General features: G+C 40.0%; 1 protein-coding gene across 5 annotated transcripts in view; it reads right to left on the reverse strand.

The window, feature by feature from the left end:
• The window catches only part of LPP (LIM domain containing preferred translocation partner in lipoma), a 677,239-nt gene that overhangs the window by 323,126 nt on the left and 329,386 nt on the right, over positions 1-24,727 (reverse strand). For 4 of the 5 annotated variants that reach the window (XM_019463484.2, XM_019463486.2, XM_019463485.2 and 1 more), the window contains one exon: positions 20,996-21,121. In XM_019463484.2, coding sequence (XP_019319029.2) covers positions 20,996-21,121 — 126 coding nt within the window. The remainder of the gene's footprint in view (positions 1-20,995; positions 21,122-24,727) is intronic. The other variant, XM_053903545.1, reaches the window with a different exon arrangement.

The raw sequence follows: 24,727 nt of genomic DNA on the forward strand, positions 1-24,727 counted from the left end.
TGTGAGCGGAAATGCTGGCGCACAAGAAGGGAAGTCCGCTTGCCTGGCAAAAAATCATGTAACAAGTCAGGGGCAGGATTTAGATGAGATTTCACAGGCACTGTCCACTGTGCCATGTTGCCTCCACCCTCTTCCGGCTCTTTCATTCTCTCCTTTATTCTCTCATGGGCCTGGCTTTGATCCACAGGAACTCATGGTTGGATCAGGGGGAGAATGGTGAGGCTGACCCCACAGCATGGTGGCACCCTTCCAACATTACTCCCACTCTAGGCAACAAAATGGTCATTAGGTCTTTCCTGGAAGCTCCGAGGTATGACATGGAAAGTTTCCACAGTGGACGGGGACTGGTTTCCACACTAGAGATAGGGATGCCTCACAGTGGCCTCCAGAGTGAGCAGAATAGTACTCAGCAAAGCTCCAGAAACCCCCAAGTGCATATTCCCATAAAAACCTGTTCTACCCATTAAGCCACTTTATGCACCAAGTTTCCAGTTCAGGGTTCATTTGAACAGAGTTCCCAGTTAATGGGAAGACCACTTAGGTACCAGAAGCAGAAGAAACAAATTTAACCACTGGATTCTCTAGGTGGTGGTTGTTGTTGTTGTTGGTGGTGGTGGTGGTGGTGGTGTGTGTGTGTGTGTGTGTGTGTGTGTGTGCGTTTGGTGAAATGAAATCATCGCATTTCTGGGCCTCAGTTTTGTCCTATTTCAGATGAGTTAACAACTAATTCACATGTGCTAAGTGAAACAAGAGACAATGTGAATGTGCTTTGTGTAGTAAAGCACTTCCAAATCATGAGTGTTACCGCATGACAGTGCTACAGGCCTGGCAGCCTATGAAGAAGAGAGGCTGGAGGAAAGAAGCGTGGCCCCAACGGACTCACTGACTTAGGACTGCTTTGATTTGATCCTGATGGGACATAAGACCTTCCAGCCCCCATCCTGACAGTTTTCAGATGTGTTGCTGGTATTTGCACTGAGGACAGATAGGTAGAAGGATCACAGAGAAATGCAATGTTACGTATGTTTGCTGAGTGTAGCCTGAGATTCCTGGTACTGAGTCATTACTGTATATACAGGCAGACAGGAAGACAGAAGTAGGAGATGTATTTGCAGAAACCTATCTACCTGCCTTCTTTTCCAGGCTTATCTCATGACACTTGCCCTACATACCCTGAGCTCCAACCAGGCTGAACTATTTCCAGTTCCTTAATATATCGACTTAAATGCCACTTCTAAAAAGCCTCCTCTGATCTCTCTGGAAGGAGATTGGAGCACCTTACTCTGTGAATTCACAGAGACTTATTCATTCACTCGTCATTATAGTTATTATATATCCTGTCATCTGTTTACTCATCTGTTGCCTACATTAGAAGTCCCTTGTGGGGTGGGCAAAGGTAAAAACTGCGCTCCCTTGATTTTAATCTGCAGTGTCCTGCATTCAGTAGGGGCCTCACAATTGCTGGTTAAATGGAAGTACACAATTCAATGAATAAATAAGTTTTTAAAACACACACTCACTGGCACAAAACCTAATTGTGATTTTCTCAATTTGTGAGGTGGAATCTGGTAAAAAAAAAAAAAAAATAATAATAATAATAATAATCCCAATATAGAAACAAGTAGGATTTAATTTATTAGATAGATCATCCAGTGAGATTCCAGAGCTGAACTTCTGTGGGATAAGGATAGACACCTCTCAACTCCGTTAGTTTTCAAATATTGGCCCTGTTCCCATTTTCTTTCTCTTCTTTCTTTCTTTCTTTCTTTCTTTCTTTCTTTCTTTCTTTCTTTCTTTCCTTTCTTTCTTTTCTTTTCTTTTCTTTTTCTCTTCTTTCTTTCTTTCTTTCTTTCTCTCTTCTTTCTTTCTTTCCTTTTGATCTACCTCTTCTTACTTAGCTGTTCTCCCTGGATTTCCTTAGACTCTTACATGTCTTTTTAAATTAAAGGCACAATCACAGCCAGCCACTGTAAACTCTGAACAGAACCGGTGACATGCGGCTTCCTTTCTTGGGGCCTCCTAGCACTAACCCCTGGAGTGCCTAAGGACAGGCTCAGGTCCATCCTTTCCAAAGGTATTACTTCCTGCATGTGATTCCTCCCTAATCAGTCTGCCTCTCTGTCCACTCACTCTTGCTCACATTGACAGATGAAGACGGGGGTGCAGAAAGTGCAGGTAAGAGAATGGGAGGGGCGTGATTTGAAATATAGATACAGAGAAAAACATAGAAGCAATCTGGCAGAGGGGTTGAATGTAGGGGCTCCAGAATTAGATCAACTGGATTTAAATCTGAACTCTGCAACTTACGAGCTGGTTTGACCTTAGACAACTGACTTAAAATGAACATCTTTGGTTTCCGCATCTGTGAAAACGGGAATAACAACTAATGCACAGGGTTGCTGTGTGAATTAAGTGAACTCTAAGAGACTTACAGAACTGCCAACGTGTCTGGCACGTAATAAGTACTTAATAATAGAAACCAATATAACATAAACCATTCTGATATATGATAAACTATGGCATGATAGAATATAATACAACACAATGGCAGACTGTATTTTCTAAAGATGGCCACAACAGTATCTCTTGCACACATGTTCGTATAGAACCTTGCCACAACCCCATCCAAAGGTGGAGTCTGTGTCCTCTGTCCTTGAGCTTATGTGAGTCTTTGTGACTACCTCAAACAACACCCTACAGTGGAAATGACACTATATGACACTAAGTCATAAAAAATGCATGCATGTCTACCATCCCTTTGGGCGACATCTGCCCTTGTGATTGTGATCCTCAGCCATCAGGTTATGAGGAAGCCCCACCGGCCTGTGGAAGATGCACATGGAAAGAAACCATGGTTCCAGATGCACAGCTCCAGCCAAGCTCCTGGTAACAAACACTGGCCATTACTCATCTAAGCTAAAAGTGAATTTTCCACCCGCAAGCCAAGTGATCTGAGCTGGTTTCCCAGAGCAGGGATAAGCCATCCTCATGGAACACTACCAAAGCTGGAGATTCATGAGTAAAATAAACAGTGCTATGTTTTTGGGTAGTTCATCACGTACCAATAGATGACTTACACTGACATAGAAAAAGATAAAATTATCTGTATTTCAATGAACTAATACTCATGTTTTGTGGCAGGAGGAGGTGCTTGCTTGCCTCAAACTTAGGTCATTAATTTCAGCAAAACACATGCTTTTTTTCTAAAGGCTGACAAAGAATAATATATATAGTTTATAAAGAATTTTATATAGTTTATAAAGGATTTTCACAAACAAGAGCTAATGTGTTCATGAGGCACATAAATATACATGAACAAATGATAGCTTCATGTAGACTGAGTAACCATAACTCAAGGAAGTAACTTGATCCAGGTCACACAGCTACTCACAAGCAAATCAAAAGTTACAAGAACAAATCTCTTTACTCCCAGTTCAGAGGTATTTCCATAATAACAAGCTGACAATCTGAAGAAAGGGGTTTGAGGACTTCAGCCCAATTCTTCGCTCAGCTACCATCACTGTGACCCTCTATAAGCCTTGGATTCTTTGAGAAAATAGATCAAAAGATCTCCAAACCCAATCCAGCTCTAATGTTCTCAGAGTGTGCAATTCCTCCTACATCTATTGGAGCCTTCATAACTGCTTACATCTTCTTGGTTGCATTCTTCTCCTGATATCTCACCTGCTCTCTCCACCCCTTAACTTCACACATCCACCAGATTCCACAAGTGAATTGATGTTTGTGCTACATCCCTGCAGATGATAAGTCTAATTCTACCTTGTTCTGTAGTAGGCAGGTTTCCAAAATGGCCACTGATGATTCCCACTTTATATTCACAGCCTTGCATAATCCCCTCATCCTGAGTGGGGTCTGATCCTAATCACTTACTTCTAACAAAAAGAATGCAGTAAATGTGATGGGATGTCACTTCCAAGATTAGGTCACAGATGAGTATGACTTACATCTTATGAACACACTCTACCTATTGCCTTCCAAGCTTCCATGCTTTGATGTAATGAGTTGCCATATTGAAGAGGTCCATACGGTGAGGAGCTGAGAGCAGTCCCCAACCAACAGGCAGCTAAAAGCTAAGGCCCTCTGTCCAACAACCCAGGTAAAGCTGAACCTGGCAATAACTCCCTGAGCTTAGAAGCAAATCATTCCCCAATCGAGCCCTCAGATGAGACTCTGGGACAATACCCTGATTGCAGACTTGGAAGATAACTGATGGTTCAGCTAAGCTGTGCCCAGATTTCTAGCCCATGGAAAAACATCAGAAAATGTGTTTTTTAAGCTGCCAGGTTTTTAAACAATTTGTTGCACAACAACATAGAACTAATACTTTTTACTATGTGTTAATAAGGGAGATTCTCTGAATATTACTGAAGGGAAAAGCTCACTAAAAACACGAAAGCCTTGCCAACCCCCCACCCCTGACAAATCCATCCAAGGAAGCAAAAAAAAAAAAAAACAAAACATAATCCTCTTCTTCTATTACCATGCACACCAACAGAAATATAGCCTTAAGAAACCTAGAGAGGTCTCCATAGGGACCAGCCGTATCCTAAAGGAAAGGTATGGAGGAGTTTTACTGCATCAAGACAAAAGCAAGTGTCAGTTAGGCCTCAAGCATGAAAGATTCTATTCTACTAGAACAGAATCAAGTCAACATGCGTACTCCCTCGGAGTGTCTCAAGAAAATGAGAGACATCATTTAAAAGCTGCCTTATAACTGCAACATCATAGACATTGAGAGTGGAAGGAATGAGTAAGAACTAACATCATTTACAAATGGGGACCTGAGGCTTAGAGAGAGGAACTGACTTATTTTACACAACCTGTTAATTGCAGAACTGGGAGGAGAATCCATTTCTCCTGGCACAACTCAGTTTTCTTTCCACGGCAAATGCCAAAAAAAGAGATTAATTTCTAGCAAAATAGCAACTCACTTATTTTATTCTTAATGAATGTGACTTGTTAGGGTATCTTACCAGGATACTAGGAGAAAAATTCATAATGTGAATATACATGTGACTACATCTCCCATACATGTATGTATTCAGATGCAGAAATAGTTAAATGACAAGTTCTAATTGCTTCCTTTGAAAGCAAATTAGGAAATAACTCAATGTAGGAAGGAAATGAAATAATTCTATGCAAAAGGTGGCAAGTTTATACTGTACTACTTCCTCCTGAGAAGTTAGCAAAGTTGGTATTTACCCTAGATGAGTGGGGGAAGGATATGCTTATCATAAAATACATTATGTTTAGCAAGATACTGCATCTCATAACTGGGATGAGGTTGAAAAAAATATTTGTATATCATTTCATAGTTTACAAAGTACTTCAATGCACAGTATGCCATCAACTACTCACAGAAACATAGATGGTAGTCAGAGAATGTATTCATATCATGGGTAATAAAAATGAGGTTCAGAGAGATAAAATAACTGAATTCACGCTTCCAAACATGGCCAAGCTACAAATGGAACTCTAGTTTTCTAAACCTAAATGCTCAGTCCAAGAATCGCAGTTGCAGATCATGCTTGATGAACGACAACAATACAAATCTTGTAGGTTCTGTCAACTTACTATGTAGCCAGACAAAGACATTTCTCTGAGTAAGGGTTTCCTACGCAGGAACTGAAGACGTCAGGCTAGTGTCTGTTGTTGACAAGGGGGCAGAGCCTTAATACAGCTGTAGAGATGAAAGAAAGGAGGAAGAAGGTGCTATTTACAAAACATTTAGTTGACAAGCAGCTTTGAAGGTTCTCAAAGTGTGGTCCCAACTACAGAACCATTTGAGCATTTCTTGAAATGCAAATTCTTGGGCCCCACTGGAGAAATTTTGGGGTGGGGGTGTGAGTCCAGCTATCTGTGTGTAACAAGCCCTCCAGGGCATTCTGAAGGACAAACAGTAACTTAACCATAGTTTTACATGCTTTAGTCTCTGCAATCGAGAGATATAATAAGAACAAATTATACCAAGAGTCCAATGATAGGCTTATTAAATTGTGACAAGTTCATAAGTCATGATTTTTGTTTTTAAAGTGAACCTTGCTCAATTACAAGAGGGATTATGGTGTAATGCACAGAAACAGATGTTGATGATTCATGCACATGTCAGATGAAAGGACAAGACTGGTTATTGCTCTAATTCTGGCTTTCCAGTCTATGCATTAGAAGCCACAGAAATAACCAAAAGGACCGGACAAAGGATAGAGGACAGCAACGTACTGTCTTCCAAATAATCTCAAAGGCTATGAGATAGGTTCCAAATCATCTCGAACACCATGAATTTGGGTTCAAATTATCTTAAAGAAAAACACATAAACTCTGTCTTTCAGTTTGCAGAAACTTCCCTCTGGCTGCACACAGTGACTTCTATCAACTTCAACTCTAATCTTAAAGAAAAATTGCCTATAACTAAGTAATAAAAGGACGGGAAAATCAATAGAGTTTTTTCTTTTATGTGGGGCAAAAGCCATGGCAACTCAAAGCTAGAATCACCATAAGAAACGACATCATTCCTCAGGTCCAATTTACAGATAGATATTGAAACAGACCCAGAGAGAGGTAGTAACTATCCACTAGATGTCCTGGCCAATCACGGAAATTCTGGACCTCTTAACACATCTTAAATAATTGTTTCCAGAGGTCTAAACAAGTTGTTCCACTTGTTTCTTTTCAAGGGATGACATGTTCTTTGCAAAATCAAGGAAGTGGTCTCCTTCTGCTTGACCCTCACACTGTCTCACCTACAACCCTTCCCAGTGTCAACCAGAGTTCTACTGATAGTCACAAAGGCCGTCTTCCAAGGTCACTGGAGATTCTTGTCAGTAACAATGCTAATAAATCACACATCTGTACTAGCTATCACGGCAAACAGCACAAAGCCATTATTGAGGCTGAGTAGTTTGTCTTAAAAACAGAAATAGTCAATTTAGGGACCTGGAATAGAATCAAGGTCTTTTGTACTTCTTTCCAAATTTTATATCAGGGAACAGAAAACTCCAAGCCTTGCAACCAAGAATACGAGTACCATGAAATACTAGCATCATTCAAATCAATTTTTCCCATCTGTTGCCTGAATTCCTTTCCAGAATTCTTGCCAAAATTCATTTGATAATGATGATGGTGGGGGGAATGGCAGCGATCACAGTGTTACGTGCAAGATAGTGTATTCACACGTTAGACACACACCCATTACTTCATGTGATCCTCATGTCAACTCTGAGATATGTTATTAACCAAGATTAATAAATGAGGTTCAGAAAGCTTAAAAAATGCACTTGGCCAATGCCAGAGTATCATTCCAAATGCCCCCAGTGAAGGCAAACTTGCTATCTTCTAAGGCAAGCTACTTTGAACTTTAACTGCCCTTACTATTAGAAAGGCATTGTCCTTACACTGTATTGCTGACCACTTTGCTTCTAAATACCGATCCTTATTCTGCTCTCTAGAGCTAGCCTGTACATGCTTCTTCCCTAGGATGGATTCTCTGCTGTAATTGTCAGTCTGGATTTTCCCAATAGATGGTGAACTTATTTAAGGCAGGGGCCATGCACAATTTTATACTTGTATTCCAGGCATACTGCTCAACACAGAGCTTTAAAAAAATATTTTCAATCCACATACCATAAAATCTACTTCAAAAATGTAAAATCACTGGTTCTTAACATATTCAAAGACTGTGAAATCAATACCATTGGCTAATTTCGCCTAATTCCAGAATATTTTAATCATTCCCAAAACAACTCCTGTCCATATTAGTAGTCACTCCCTATTCTCCCCACCACCCAGCCACCAGTAACGAATATTTCTGTGTCTATAGATTTGCCTATTCATATAAATGGGATCATACAATACAAAGTCTTTTGTGTCCAGCTTCTTTCCTATAGAGTAATGCTTTCAAGGTCCATCCATCGTTACAGCATGTGTCAGTATTTCATTCCATTTTATAGCTAAATAATATTCAACTTTATGGATATGCCACCTTTTGTTTATTCATTCATCAACTGATTGATATTTAAGTTGTTTCCACTTTGGAGCTATTACAAATAATGCTCCCATGCACACTTATGTACAGGTTTTTATGTGGATATATGTTTAACTCATCTTGAATATAATAGGAATAGAATTTCTTGGTCTCATGATAGTTCTATGTCATATCCTTTGAGAAACTGCTAGACTTTTCCCAAAGTGGCTGCACTGTCTTACAATCAACCAGCAATGAATGTCAGTTCCAATTTCACTACATCCTTGCCAACAAGTGTTACTGTCTTTTTGTTTACAACCATCTAAGTGTGTATGAAGGGGTATCTCATTGTAGTTTCATTTGATCATTTCCTGGATGACTAATGACATCAAGCATCTTTCCCTATGTGTGCTAGCTTCTTCTGGATCTTTAGAGAAATATCTATTCAGATCCTCTGTTTTTTAATTGGGTTATCTGCCTTTTCCTGGAGTTGTAAGAGTCTTAACATAGGCTATATCAGACATATGACTTGCAAACGTCTTCTCCCAGTTCATAGGTTGCTTGTTCACTTTCTTGATGGTGTCACCTGAGGCACACAAGTGTCCACTTTCAAATGTATCTGAATAGTCCAATGTATCTATTTTTTTTTCCTTCAATTGTGTGTGCTTTTGGTGTTACTAATTCAAGGTCATGAAGATCACTCCTATATTTTCTCTAAGAATTTTATAGTTTTAGCTCTTATATTTATGTCTTTGATCCAATGTAAGTTAATTTTTGTATGTGATCTGAGGTACAGATCCAACTTCATTCTTTTGCATGTGGATATCCAGTTGAAAAAGTATTCTTTCCCCATGAATGTCTTTGCACCCCTGTTGAAAATCAGGAGGCCATAAAAGTAAAGGTTTGTTTCTAGACTCTCGATCCCAGCCCACTGACCTACAGGTATACTCATGCCAGTACCACACGCTTGATCCTTATAGCTTTGAAGTAAGGTTTTGAAAGTGGGAAGTGTGAGTCTTTTACTTTTCGTTTTCAAGATTAATTTGGCCATTCTTGGTCCCTTAAATTTTTATATGTATTTTAGAATGTGCTTGTCAACTTCTACAAAGAAGAAAAGTGGAATTCTGATAGGGATTGCTTTGAATCTGTAGAACAATTGGGGGAGCACACCATCTTAATATTACATCTTCCAAGCAATGAACACAGGATGTCTCTCTACTCACTTAGGTCTTCTTTAATATTTTTCAACAATTCAACAGAAATTTTATGTTCAATTCAGTAATCAATGGTTAAAAGGGGAAAAAAGTGAATAAATGAGTGAAGAAATCAATCAATGAATAAGAGAGAGAAACTCCAAGCAGTTCTTGGAAAATCATATACAATGGCCACCACCTTCTTGAATCCCATTTACCCTCTCACAAAGCCATTCTCTAGGAGTCCCAGTTTTCACGATACATGTTAGTCCTTTTCTCATGGCTCCAGCCATAATTCCCATTGTTTCTTTCTCTTTTGCTCATCGAATATGATGGATAATGGTAGAGAACTGATGGCCTGAATGACACATCTCCATTCATACCCTTCCTTCAGAAGGAGCTCCAGGAAACTTGTTCTAACATAGCTGCAAACAGACCACTCTAATCCTCCCTCTTTTTTCTTCCCTTGCTGGTTGTGAGGTCTGATCTACAAGTGACTGCTAAAATAGATTTCCCCATAAACAGAGTTGAACATCATAACTTTTAGCTATGCTGGGTTGGCTGATGAGAAAAGGAGCCCTAAAATTAATATTACATAGAATATTATGTCATCCAGGATGCTGTTTATAAAAACTGTTTCCTCACTTTGACTGCCTGGGTAAGGATCAATTTAACATAAGTTGGCCATTTGGGAAGTAAAACATCACTCTGTGTAGGTTGGGTGGCAGAGAGAGCCAAGAAGATTCCTTACTGCTAAGGAGCTTAGCACATCTAGCAGCATCTAGGAAGCAGTATTCTCCACTATTTTCATATAAGTGGTCCAATATAAAAAAAGAGTTCAAGACATTTCACAATGATTCAGGTAATGGTCTTGTGCACATAGCTACAAGTACTTCAAGTTTCAAGAAATTCCAAATTTCTTAAAAGAGACAAATAATGGGGTGCCTGGTGGCTCAGTTGGTTAAGCGTCCAACTTTGGCTCAGCTCATGACCTCACAGTTTGTGGGTTCGAGCCCCGTGGCGGGCTCTGTGCTGACAGCTCGGAGCCTGGAGCTGCTTCGAATTCTGTGTCTCCCTCTCTCTCTGCCCCTCCCCCGTTCATGCCCTGTCTCTCTCTCTCTCTCTCTCTCTCTCTCTCTCTCTCTCTCTCTCTCTCTCAAAAATAAATAAACATTAAAAAAAGAGAGAGACAAATAAATATTCTATCTCTTTAGCCCACTTTAAGTCTTATATTTTATTTATACCAAAAGAGTATGTTACTCTAATGGAACCAGTGTTTACTACCAATATAAGCAAAGAACCCACTTAGAATTAAACCACCTCTTTTTAAAAAGTCTGAAGTTTACATATTTTGTGGGTGTTTACAGGCACATATATGTACACAGATTCAAAGCTTATTTTCATTTAAAAAGCATGAATTAGATTTAGGGAATTAATTAGTTTTGAAATGGCCTATAACTGGCATTTATTTATGACATTTCAAATTCTGGTCAGGAGGTATCAGAAACCTGATGTGGTAAAGGAAGGAGAAGATGAATCATAGAAGCCCAAGCAAAAAGAGTCATATGATAATCCTGCATTTTTTTTTTTCCTGAAGAAAGGAAATATCTATCAGTTCATCAGTTAGGTAACTTTTGTCTCCTATCGCTGAATTCAAAGAATTTATCACATTGATCTTTGTGTTAGGAAACACTGAGTAATATATTCAGCAATTCTATAGAGGATACAGAATATAACTTGATGTTTAATTTTTATACCATCCCCAAAATAACAGAATAGTATAGTATTGAAACGTTAGCTGAATCAACAGCCATCGTTCAGCTGTCTTTCACAAAAGTCATTTGCCTCAGTTGTACATATTTTGTATTGATGTAAATACATATTCACTCTGGAAAAATTAGAAAGCAGCTCTACCTTTACCATGCACTAGCCCAAAGTCAAATCCAGATGGGATTATCTGACAGACCTGTAGGGTATGGATACTTACATCATTACTGAACTTGATGACATTTCTCATTTATTCAGTAAATATGAATCTGTCAGTCCCTTATATGTCAGGAAACAAAAGATAATCCTGCCTCAAGGACTTCATAGTCTGGTATTTCTCACAATTACTTCTTTGCTGTTCAAGCTTAAGGCATTACACACTTTCAGGTTATCTCAGTAAGGAATATTCTGTGAATAAAGTTATAAGATGTTTTACTTTACTTAAGTAATGTGTGATTCAGTACAGCAAAATGCACTCCAATTCCCTTCTATGGCCTTGGACTCCAATATGACTCCACAGTTTAGGACATTTGGGTGAGGACCCAGGGACCAAGCCGAGAAACACCTTCCAAAATTCACAAGGGGCCCTGTCTGCACTTACAAATGAAAACTATTACCTGCTGGTTCAACAGAAGTCTGTGCCCAATTGGTATCTTTTATTTCAATAAAATTCCAGCTTAGAGTTTTATAAGGAAATATGAATGCTCAAACTATGAAACACCACAAATTACAGTTTTAAACTTGTACTTAATATATTCACCGAAAGGCAATGTATGACTTTCCTGGTAGTTTTTCCACAGTGTGAAAAGAACCTTAACAGTTATACTCCAGTGTGATATTTTGTGTGGAGAACAGACCAGTTATTCACCGTGACAAATGGTGATATGTAGAACTGGTTATTAACCACCTCCAACCTTCTGTCTAATGACACCCATCATTATCACCATTATACTTTAGTTTGGCTATACAGCATATAAGAAATGGGTATCAAAATGGACAATGACGATATCTTATCAGAGATATGCCTAAAATGTAATTTTCATATGTACTTATAACGGTACAGTCTAATCACCTTAAGCAAAAAAATAATAATAATAAATAAATAAATACATAATATATACATACATAATAAACACATAAATATGTGTGTATATATATACACACTTATATGTACATATATATATACTTGTATATGTGTGTATATATACACACATATATACATGTACATATATATACATATATGTGCATATATACACACACACACACACACATATACATATATATGTAGCTGGATTTGTACTCTGCTGTTTATTTTCTTAATTGAAAAAATTTCTTAAATTTTCAATTTCTTAAATTGAAAAAAAGGTAGGGGAGGACCATGGGGTTTCAGAGCAAGGCTACCACCAAAACAGATATTTAAACAGTGGGAGAAGATGAAAGAAATAAGGAAACCAGTCCAGGCAAGAAAGCTCTTTAACTTTGCAAATGTGATGTGTGCTTCTGTGTGGACACAGAGCTAATCATTTCCACTAAGATGCTGTTGAAAAAAGAAGAACATCAGGAGTCAGCCTTGTGCATTTCTCTTTAAACCAAGGCCTGGATGGAGTGATGCTGTGCAATGTAACACACAAGCACCTTGGAGCCCAGGACTCATCAAGGTCTGGCAAATAAATCAGTTAAAGGCTACCCCAGAGACCACGGCCAAGGCATCATAGATAACCCCTCACCCACCCCAGTCTCCCAGGCAGGGGCTGGCTTCTGCATGGTGTTCAGCAGGAGCCGCTTGCTCAGCTCCATCACTGCCAGGGGCTAACCTAAGGTACACACTAGGAGCACATTCTTACACTGGGGTAGGTGAAATGGACATTTCTGTGTGACAGTTTTGTACAGTCGTGATCCAAGGTATATTTTCGGCCTAAATTTCCACTCGGAAAAATGTTACATTTTCATGGCACTCAAAACAAAGATTAAAATTTAACTTTATTATGATTTGTCACATAGGACGCAAACAGAAGCATAACCTTCTAAAAAAAAAAGGAGGAGGTATAAATGTTATTGAGATGCAATTATATACAGTCTAAAAATTAATTGCCCATCATCAAACTCTTGGCATGCACCTTCTGAGTCAGCTAACCATTCCTCCACCCCCATCTCATTGTTCTTTAACTGTTGAAGTTCTCCGACAGGTACAGACTAATTCAAAATAAACCGTATCTTCTAAACATGGACAGTGCAAATGAAGATCTGTTTTTCTTCTCAGATGGAATTTTCCCACATTTTATTTTATTGTACTCCCACTCATATCTTATATATATGAGGTTTCTACAGAGCGTTAACTTTCCCCATAGCTCTCAAAGAAAGCTATTAGTAAACAGACAATACAGATATATAGGCAACTATGGCTTTTATTTTCCCTAACAAATCACAAGACGCTCCTAAATTTTTCCCAAGAGAATATAGGGAAAGGAAGATAAAGCCATCCACACCTATTCCCTTTTTCAAACAGCATAAGACCCAGATCTGATCTCAATTCTCAAGAAGCCAAATAAAAACCAGCAAGGGCCCATTCTGCAGGGATAGCCTGCGTCCCCATTACAGCATCGATGTGCCGTGGCTTTCATGTCCCAGTGGCCTACATGTTTGGGTTGCTCTGAATGATACGAAATATTAAAAATTTAATTACTAATTAATCTCTCCTGCAGCTGTTCATGGCTTCTGCAAGCTAGAACAGGGAGCGCAAGAGAATAGAAGATCCACGGCACCACGAGACTCCACCCTGATTACACTGACTCCAAGCCCTCGGGCCACATGAATTCCTAATAAAAAGCCTTCCATACAACACACACTCACTGAGAAATACTTTCTCAGGTTGTCTCATAGATTAGTGTTCTATGAAAAGAACTTAGTGTGGGAGCCCAGGTAGTGTAATTAGAGATGTGTCCATGTGACGAAACAGCATTTATGTACTCAGTTTCCAAATAGACTAAGAAGTTCTAGCAATTGTTAAATGCCTTAAATTAGGAAGATAAATACATCATTTATAGGGCAAACAACATTCAGAAAGGATAAGCTCCAAATCTTCAAAGCCCTACAGCTTTAAAGCAAGCTCCACAAGCTAACAATTCCAAAACAAAACAGGAAGAATTGAGTGAAAGGTTGCTTTGAGACAACATCTAATTCCTTGTAGCTCTAGAACAATATTGTATTTCTGCAAACGGGAAGTAATTGTAGTTACCATGCCCATTTTATTTTATTTTTTTAATATAAAAATTTATTGTCAAATTGGTTTCCATACAACACCCAGTGCTCATCCCAACAGGTGCCCTCCTCAAGGCCCATCACTCCCTTTCCCCTCTCTCCCACCCCCCTTCAACCCTCAGTTGATTCTCAGTTTTTTGTTTTCAATATATGAAGTTTATTGTCAAATTGGTTTCCATACAACACCCAGTGCTCATCCCAAAAGGTGCCTTCATCAATACCCATCACCCACCCTCCCCTCCCTCCCACAACCCCATCAGCCCTCAGTTTGTTCTCAGTTTTTAAGAGTCTCTTATGCTTTGGCTCTTTCCCACTCTAACCTCTTTTTTTTTCCCCTCCCCCTCCCCCATGGGTTTCTGTTAAGTTTCTCAGGATCCACCTAAGAGTGAAAACATGTGGTATCTGTCTTTCTCTGTATGGCTTATTTCACTTAGCATCACACTCTCCAGTTCCATCCACGTTGCTACAAAAGGCCATATTTCATTCTTTCTCATTGCCACGTAGTACTCCATTGTGTATATAAACCACAACTTCTTTATCCATTCATGAGTTGATGGACATTTAGGCTCTTTCCATCATTTGACTATTGTTGAAAGTGCTGCTGTAAACATTGGGGTACAAGTGCCCCTATGCATCCGCACTCCTATATCCCTTGGGTAAATTCCTAGGCGTGCTATTGCTGGGTCATAGGGTAGGTCTATTTTTAATTTTCTGAGGAACCTCCACACTGTTTTCCAGAGTGGCTGCACCAGTTTGCATTCCCACCAACAGTGCAAGAGGGTTCCCGTTTCTCCACATCCTCTCCAGCATCTATAGTCTCCTGATGTGTTCATTTCAGCCACTCTGACTGGTGTGAGGTGGTATCTGAGTGTGGTTTTGACTTGTATTTCCCTGATGAGGAGCGACATTGAGCATCTTTTCATGTGCCTGCTGGCCATCTGAATGTCTTCTTTAGAGAAGTGTCTAGTAAGAAATTGCTGAGGCTGAGGTCAGAGAGGTTTTTCATGCACAATCCCAGACTTCAGCCTCTACTACAAAGCTGTAATCATCAAGACAGCATGGTATTGGCACAAAAACAGGCACATAGACCAACAGAATAGAACACAGACTCCAGAATTGGACCCACAAAAGTATGGCCAACTAATCTTTGACAAAGCAGGAAAGAATATCCAATGGAAAAAAAGACAGTCTCTTTAACAAATGGTGCTGGGAGAAGTGGACAGCAACATGCAGAAGAATGAAACTAGACCACTTTCTTACACCATTCACAAAAATAAACCCAAAATGGATGAAGAATCTGAATGTGAGACAGGAAGCCATCAAAACCCTAGAGGAGAAAGCAGGGAAAAACCTCTCTGGCCTCAGCCACAGCAATTTCTTACTTGACACGTCTCCAAAGGCAAGGGAATTAAAAGCAAAAATGAACTATTGGGACCTCATGAAAATAAAAAAGCTTCTGCACTGCAAAGGAAACAATCAACAAAACTAAAAGGCAACGGACAGAACAGGAAAAGATATTTGCAAATGACATTTCGAACAAAGGGCTAGTACCATGTCCATTGTAGAAATAAAAGGAAGGTCAGCCTGGTGAGGTGACAGTTCACACAAGTGAAGTTCTTTCTAGAGAGATGGTCACATGGAATTGAGAAGACGGTAGTCTTCTTACTGGCAAATTTGGAGTCTAAGCTACCAAACTATCCCCAACCCTATCCTTATCTCCAAAATTTCTCCAAAAATTTTCATACTGGCATGAATGAGGATAATGAAATCCCTTTATCAATTTTGTCCATTATCAATTCAAAAGCAACTTGATTCAAACGTCACCATGAAATATTAATATAAACTACGTGAAAGATCTTCCAGGTCACCTAGACACCAGCTCCAACACTACCACACTCCTTATAGGAAGAAGAGGCAGCTTTGTTCTAGGAATTAGAAGACCAGCATTCCAGCTCTGCCTTCGCTGGGAGAACGGAAAAATAAGTCCATGATTTATCCTCTGTCTTCTAAGAAATTGGCAGAATTGCAACGGATCCCTCGTGTAGCTGCACTTCTACCAAGAAATGATGTTCAATGGGTGGGGTCTAGTTACATACTATCTCACAGGTGCTAAATGGTAATACGTTTTCTGTTTACTTTGGAGGTATGTTCTTTATCTACTCCTTTGTTATGTTTCCAAGACACATTTTTTAGGAGAAGTATCACAAAAGAGAGACACTGTGGAATAAACTAATTGAGATGCTAAAAAGAACCAAACTGTCCCCTGGTTGTTGTTATCATCCACAGAGAACCATTCTGACATGGTTCAGGAAAAAGACAATCATTCATCTTGCCTCTAACTGAGCCTCACTGAGCAATGTTCTTTCCCTGTCTGGGGAAAAACTTGCCTTCTGCAAAGCAAGTGTTTGGCTACATGACCTCGAAAGCTCACTTAAGCTCTGATACTCTATGATCATATTGGGTCTGTGATTTACACATTAACTACCTCTGACCTTCTCACACCTGTTCGTCCAAAACTAACACACACATATAGAAATGATCAGAAATTTTAGTTTCAAACACAGAGGTAGTATAATTGCATACCTCTGTGAAGTGTCACAGATGTATATACTTTTACATTATGAAATTTGTTTTTAAAATTACCCCCAATTCCAATGCAGCAAGAAGCTGTCGGAGTTGCTACCCATAACACCCCTCCACCCTCCCCACCCCCCCACCCCTGCCGATTCCTCCTCTTACTATGAGTCCTTGGGCATCAAGAGGGCTACCTAGGTATTAAGTACATGTGATTCCTTCATCCACCATTGCCCTTTGCATTCCACATACCCTATACGTCACAATGTCCCTAACTCATTCTTCAAGCAAGGCATTTGCTTTCAACATTCCCTGGCTTCCTCATTCCTGTTTTTCTGGTACCTTGAATCCCACGCGCTTCCCATGACATATGCAACCAAGTAAGTACACCTGCTCCCTGCTCTGTGAGGTCCTCCTGGACACTTCTGTAGAAAGGCATAAAGTACAATGCTGATATTCCTAGTTTTGATTTTCCAACAATTTCAACATCTGGTAAGTAACATGGTGACTGCAAGTCGCACAACAGGGATGTCTTCCTTTTGTGTCCTTTAGAATTGTTTACGCGCTTGTCTTTTCTCTAAGACTAGGAATTATTCCAGAGCAAGGACCTGTTGATACCGATCTTTGTATTTCCAATGTCTAATCCACAGTGGGATCTCAATAAATGTTAGGTGAATGGATGAATATGTAAAATTAAGCAACATTTCCCAAAATAAAAAATAGATAAATCAGCACACAAAACTAAAGTTGGGAAATCTGAGAGCAGGAAACGTTTACTTGGAAAAAGGAGGAAAATGCTCCATAAAATCTATTTTTAAAAGCGCAGACATTTTTTTTTTTTAAGTTACATGAATAGAGCTCTTTTGGACCTCTCACTCGGCAAATATTCCACATATATCATCATTTTCCCTCAGATCCATGAATCAAAGCAGCCTTTACAAAGGTGATTCAGAGGTGGGCTTGGGAAAGCATACAATACCTGCTTAAATAATGAGAAATCATAGACCTACTAGCCTACTTTAAGTGTTCGCGTGACTCAACAGATTTTGCAATTTGCTTTGGATCAAAAATGGAAACATCAAAGTTGGGCATTAACAGTGCATTTCTAGGACTTTCCAAGTACCTTTTAATTACAACACAACACAGTCTCCTGCAGATATCATCTTCTCTTGACACATAATTTTTAATATTTTAAGTGTGTGATTATTGTTCTCACAGCATATAATTATGTTAACCAATAAATACTAACACATCTAATTCAGTTCCACCAGAGTGAAGATAATTCAGAAAAATGGGATGTATCTCCCAATTAACTCTTGATTTCCTAAATTAGAATAATAAAACAAAAGTTAGAAAGGATCGCTCTTTAATTTTAGGCACAAAGGAAGTAGATCTTTCTCCTAATTCTTAACTTACTCTATTTAAGGGTTACCATTATTAACATTTTTTAACCCTCTAAATGCTTTACTTTTTAGGAGAAAGCCATATTTAAGGGAAACCGTTACTCATATGACTGTATAGTTTGTCACTGGTAAAAAAAAACAAAAACAAAACATAAACAAACAAAAATCCTGGCATCCTCTGTCTTATTCGAGAACTTAGAACCAAGCACACAAAAAAGCCAAGGCCCAGCTGTGCCCACACTGTACTCATGTGCCCTGAGAAGGTCACTTACCTGCCACATCGTAGTTGCCTCATCTACAAAGTTAGCACACTATCTGTATCTAGCAGTTGAGATATCTGTACCTTACTCAAGTGAGAAAATGCAAAAGTGCTTTACAATCAGTAAAGTACTGTCCAAATATCAGTGATTACGAGTTTGTGTGCACAGTAAGATGGCTCAAACAAAAACGAAGCTGCTGAATAATCCATTAAAATGCAGTGATTTATGGGAGGCAGGCACAGACATAGCCTTAAAGAATGAATGCTATATTAAGCAAAAAACTCTGGGCAGAACCTCTCCAGTGTGTATTAGTGTATAATAATTTAGGAGATAAAAAAAAAAGATTAAGCCAAAGTCCTATTACAAAAAGGGTGGGTCAAAATAGTATTTGAGCAGAAGACAGATGAGTCCAGATGAAAAGTCAGTGGTTTCACTGTCCTGAGAAACTGGGCTTGAGGTATTTGCTGGGTAGAACTGGAAAAATGTTTAGCACCAAACAATGGCCATAAACTTGCTTATGAAGTCAGCAAGGCATGTTGAAGAATAATTCTCAGACTTGGGTTCATCCTCCTGCATCCTTCCCGATGTTGTTGTTGGGTTTGTTGTTGTTATCCAAAATGAATTTTAGCTTTCCCCTGCTTAAGAACCTTCAACTATTCCCCATTGTCTATAAAAATCAGGCCAAAATGTCAATATGGCATTCACATGTGTCCACGGACTCGCAGTAGGGAACCATCTGGTCCTAGAGCCCACTCCAAGCCTTCATTGGCCTCGTCTGCTGCTTGCCATTCTCTGAATACACCCTGGACCTTCCTGCTTTACAGCTCATGCTGTTCTCCCCTCTGCACCCCAACAATCCAATGCCACCCATCCCGGTAGCTGAACATGCAAGTCTTCGGATAAACCTTCTCAGAGTTCTGAGTACTCAGAAAGTACTACTTTCACGTGCTTCTACCATATTTGCCATAGTTTAACTTCTGAAATCATGGGCTCTTGGAAGATGGTGGCTTGGCTCTCTTTTTCGCCCTATCAACCGCCGACTTTCCTTCTCCCAAAAGGTCCCCCCAAAATACCACAGCGCCTGCGACATACCTGCAGCTCAGGGCATTTTTTCCAGAAATGAAATGCATTTTTACTGGAGCCAAGAGCCAAGAGCCAAGACAGGTGAGGAACCACTAAGCTCTGGTGTCTTTTGCCTGGTGCCCCCACACGGCTGATGAACCCATTATGTGTTCGGAAAAGGTAATGGGACTATGTAAAGAGGTAAAGAGGAAAGTACTGCCACCTTATGTGTGGAAATGGGTGACAGCGGAGAGGCAGGACAGGGTTTTCGTTCATGAAAGAAACCATCATGAATTCAGGAGCTGCTGTTCAAGAACCAGAGTGAGACTCAGAGTGCCGTATGCGCTGTCACTTAGTCAAACAAACATCACTCCAGTCAAACAACAGCGACGACGGTGCCAATCCCATGTTTGCACCTAGAGTTCTGCTGGCTGTCTTCTGAGGACTCGGAAGCCCTAGAATAGATTTACCGTTGCCTTCTCAAGACCTGAAGGAGGGGAGCTGGCCAACAGCAGTGGAAGCTCAGCTTCTGAAATGTAGATAATAAACTATGGAGCAGAGAAATAGCCACGCTCTAAAGTAAGCAAAGAAATGCACAGAAGAGCTCATATCAAGGCTCCATTAGAATAAAAAAACAGATTCTAATTGCTACCACTAATTCTGGTGAGACTGAGGAGTATAATAGTGAAAGCTATTCAGAATCTTTGGAAAGAAAAGTTAAGAAAGTGATTATACTCCTCAGTGAAGAAATCCCAACCCGAGGAAATCTGAGACAGAGAAAGAGATCCCAGGAAAACAGAGATGAGAGGCGCCTGGGTGGCTCAGTTGGTTAAGCGTCTAACTCTTGATTTCAACTCAAGTCATGATCTCATGGTTCATGGAATCGAGCCCTATGTTGGTCTCTGTGCTGACAGCATGGAGCCTGCTTGGGATTCTCTACCCCACCCCTGCCCCTCCCGCCTCACTTACTCTCTCTCTCAAAAATAAATAATAAATAAACTTTGGGAAACGTTGAAAAATATTTTTAAAAAGAAAATATACATGAACATGTCCCTCATAGCATTACTTACAACAACCAGAAAACGAAAGCCACTTTAACATCCAACATAAGAAGTTTCTTTACAGAAGATATAGCCCTCACCTTAACTTTAACATGGCCATGCTAAATCCTATTTGTGAAGACTATACAGACATACAACAAAAGAGTTCACACAGGGAAAGTCAGAAAAAGAACAGTGCAATAAAATAAGAAGAAATTTAATTTTCACAACATTTCAAACATCTTGTATTCTTTTAAAAAAATACTAGCAAATTCAATTTAAAAGCTTTCTGTCAACCAACATACGTTGATATTTATTCAATAAAAAGACAACATAGACCGCTGACCCTGAGAAGATCAAAAAAGAACGGAAAGGCAATAAGACGCAGCATGTTCTCTTGGGTAACTGTGGACTCTCTGTGGCCAGCAATGTGGCCATATTTACAGAAGGATCTTACCTGTGGAGGCCGAGGCTTGTAGGGCGAGCTGCACTCAAGGTCGGCCAAGATGCTAGTCAGCGAGTCTATCTCGGCATCCAGGCTAGAACGTCTCTCCTCAAGGGTCTTGCCTCCAGGATTTCCCTGCTAGAAGCATCACAGGCATGTTACAAAAATAATGACAGTAATAGTAATAATAAAAAATCTCCAGTTTCTAGTGATATCAGTCTATGTGCAAATCTCTCAAGTTACAGTGTGACTTTGCCCAAGCTTTTCAGCACCTCAGTTTTGTTTCTGTTTTTGTTTTTGTTTTTTTAGCTTTTGCAAAACCTGGAGTAGAATCACCTTCTTTTGACAAATAAGAAAACTGAAAGACATGAAGTGATTTTCCTAAGATCACACACATTAGAGGCTTTCTCTTTTGATGAGTATACAAGCAAAAGGAAATAAATGTCTCCATCCCTGTGCTGAAGGAGCAGATCCAACTGTGGAGTTATTGCAAGTTCTCTGTGTTCAGAAACCATCACACAGAATTATGACATTTGAGTGGGAACAGGAAGGGGCAAGGGCGGAGACAGACAGCCCAGGAAGAGGAATTGGTGGGCCAAGTGCAGGTACCAGGTGTGTCTGAGAGAGACAATGCATTCCAAGCACTTCACCTCCAAAGTGCGCCAGCGGGGGTCTGCTCAGGGTTCTGGCCAAGGGGCTGCAGAGAACACATGTGGCTGTGGTTACTGATTACGAAGCGGGGCCATTACAGGGCAAGACACTGTCACAAGGGCATTCCCAGGAATCGTGAGCAGACTGGAGGAAAGCAAGCAAACGGTTTGGCTCGAGCTTAAGGCAAGGTAACGGAAAGTAAGATGGTCATAGGATTTGGAAGCAGAGTGAGTTAGTCTTTTTTTTAATGTGTATTTATTTATTTTGAGAGAGATAAAGAGTGTGAGAGAGTGAGTGGGGGAAGGGCAGAGGAAGAGGAAGACACAGAATCTGAAGCAGGCTCCAGGCTCTGAGCTGTCAGTACAGAGCCCAACACAGGGTTCAAACTCAGGAACCATGAGATCATGACCTGAGCTAAGTCGGAGGCTTAACTGACTGAGCCACCCAGGCGCCCCATGTATGTTTATTTTTATATCCTGCAAACTTAATGAACTCACCTATTAGTTTTAAGAGGTTCATTTGTTGTGTTTTGTTTTGTTTTGTTGTTTTTAAGAATCCTTGTAATTTTCTATGTAGCTAATCATGTCATCTATAAATTGGGACAATTTTATTTTGGGGGAACCTGGGCGGCTGACTCGGTTAAGCATCTGACTCTTGACCTCGGATCAGATTATGATCTCATGGTTCGTGGGGCTGGAACTCACGAACCGTGAGATCATGACCTAAGCTGAAGTTGGACACTCAACTGACTGAGCCACCCAGGCATCTCTTAAAGTATTATTTTAGGGGCACCTTGGTGGCTCAGTCAGTTGACTGTCCAACTCTTGATTTCAGCTCAGGTCCTAATCTCACAGTTTGTGAGTTTGAGCCCCAAGTCAGGCTCTGTGCTGACAGCGCGGAGCCTGCTTGGGATTCTCTCTCTCCTTCTCTCTTTCTGCCTCTCTCTCTCTCTCAAAAGAAATAAATAAACTTATAAAACTATTCTTTTAAGGTGACAAAGTTACTAGTGATTGTGGATTGTACTGGGAGTGTCTCTTTCAACTCCATCAAGAAACCGAAGTATATCTGCAATGAGACCCAACCAAAATGAAATAATGGGAAATTAGTGTCATCTCATCAACTCTACTGAACTTCTCTGAAGCAGTTAAATATCAGGATAGGCTGCTAAAGAGTTTAGAAAAAGCATCAGCCAGGATGCTTGGGTGGCTCAGTCAGTTAACTGTCTGACTTTGGCTCAGGTCACGATCTCACGGCTTGTGGGTCAGACCCTGTGTCGGGCTCTGTGCTGAGAGTTCAGAGCATGGAGCTTGCTTCAGATTCTGTGTCTCTTTCTCCTCTCTCTCTCTCTCTCTGTCCTTCCCCTGCTAGCACTCTGTCTCTCTCTCTCTCTCTCTCTCAAAAATAAATAAACTTAAAAAAAATTAAAAGAAAAGAAAGAAATGTATTAGGCAAGAAACCAGAATATCCTCAGCGACAACAACAAATAGGGTACACTGACACGCCAGCATTCAATCTTACAATTCTCTAAGTAAACTTATCTTATTAATGATGTGCTAAATCAGGTAACGATAGCACAATAGCACTGTCTGTTAATATCAGTAGTTCTTTTTCCTCTAGTAGCCTGCTCACCGGACCAGCTTTCCTGAGTCCCAGAACTTAAATTTAAGTCTCTACATAAAACAGACCTAATAGGCTCTGGTGTGTCTGTCCATCACTTGTGAATTTAGCCCGTGTAAGTTAATCCCTCTGGACTTGATCTGTCCCAGGCACACAGATAACATCAACATCTATGACGTCACGGCCCAGCCCCATGGAGCCAAAACAGATTGTCGTCTGTCCCAGAAGTAGTGGTATTCTTACTTGTGAGCCCTCTCTGAATAAGGGTATCATTCATCACACTATCTAAAGCAGCTTCCTCATCATTTTCTGGTTCTGAATGTATTTCTACGACCCTTGTATGGTACTCTAACCTCTCACCTTGTTTTTCTCATAATATCAATCATCTTTTAATATCTTAATATTATCTTTTAATATTATCTTTTATTTGGCTGTCTGTCATCAGTTGGCCCAAGAGAACGTGAGCTTCCTGAGGACAGAATTTTGTCCATTTAGCTCCTTGCTGTTTCCCCACAGTCTTGCTAGGGCCCGATCCATGGACGTGTTCAATAAATTCTTTGAGTAAATAAATGAATAACGACTGACTCTGCCACAGGTCCAGCCAGCAACCTTTTTCATATCAGAACCTTTTGGGTAAAAGCAGCCAGAGGTACAATAGGCTCAGTGGATGCTCTTGTATATCGAATATGTAATATGTTCTAGAAAGGGAATCAGAGTCCCAGGGTGCATGAGTGTGCACACCTGTATATGCCTGTATATTCCATGCTGTATGACCCATATTAGCAGGTTGCCCTTAAGAAAACCGAGATTCCCCCGGCTCTCTTGCCAAAGCCAAAAATAGAAAACAGTGTCATAGCAGGTGGGTTATGTTTTTTCAGAGTCTGAATTTCCAGTTTGACCAAGTCCTATAAGGCTAGTCGCCCTCTGTCCTAGAAAGATATGTTTCCAGAAGGCTAATCCCTCTATCAAAGGTGATCTCAACTTTATCCCGCTATGAAATATGGTGGCATTATAAAGAATAAAGTCCCTTTAATGTTTAAAATTCATGTGAAGGGGCATCTGGGTGGCTTAGTCAGTTAAGCGTCTGATTCTTAATCTCAGCTCAGGTCTTGATCTCAGGGTCATGAGTTCAAGCCCCGCACTGGGCTCCATGCTGGGCGTGAAGCCTACTTAAAACAAAAATAAAAATAAATAAAATAAAATTCATGTGAACATTCTGGGGAATGGGTCCTGGTACAACAAGGAAAGATGGGACATTATTGTTTGGGAAGGCAATTGAGAACTATGTGAATCTGATTCCCTTATGCATATTTCCATTATCTCCCTATAGTCATAGACAGAGTAATATATGTGTAAGGGTGGGGAATTGGTTAAACTCTTCTATGGGCCATAGTCTCCTCACCCTCACCTGCCCTACCTAAGCCAGAGAGATGTTACAAGATTCAGATAAGAAAATGGATGGGAAAATACTTTGTA

Source organism: Panthera pardus, unplaced genomic scaffold, assembly GCF_024362965.1.
Source record: "Panthera pardus isolate Hobbes unplaced genomic scaffold, ASM2436296v1 HiC_scaffold_16, whole genome shotgun sequence".
Classification (NCBI taxonomy): Eukaryota; Metazoa; Chordata; class Mammalia; order Carnivora; family Felidae; genus Panthera; species Panthera pardus.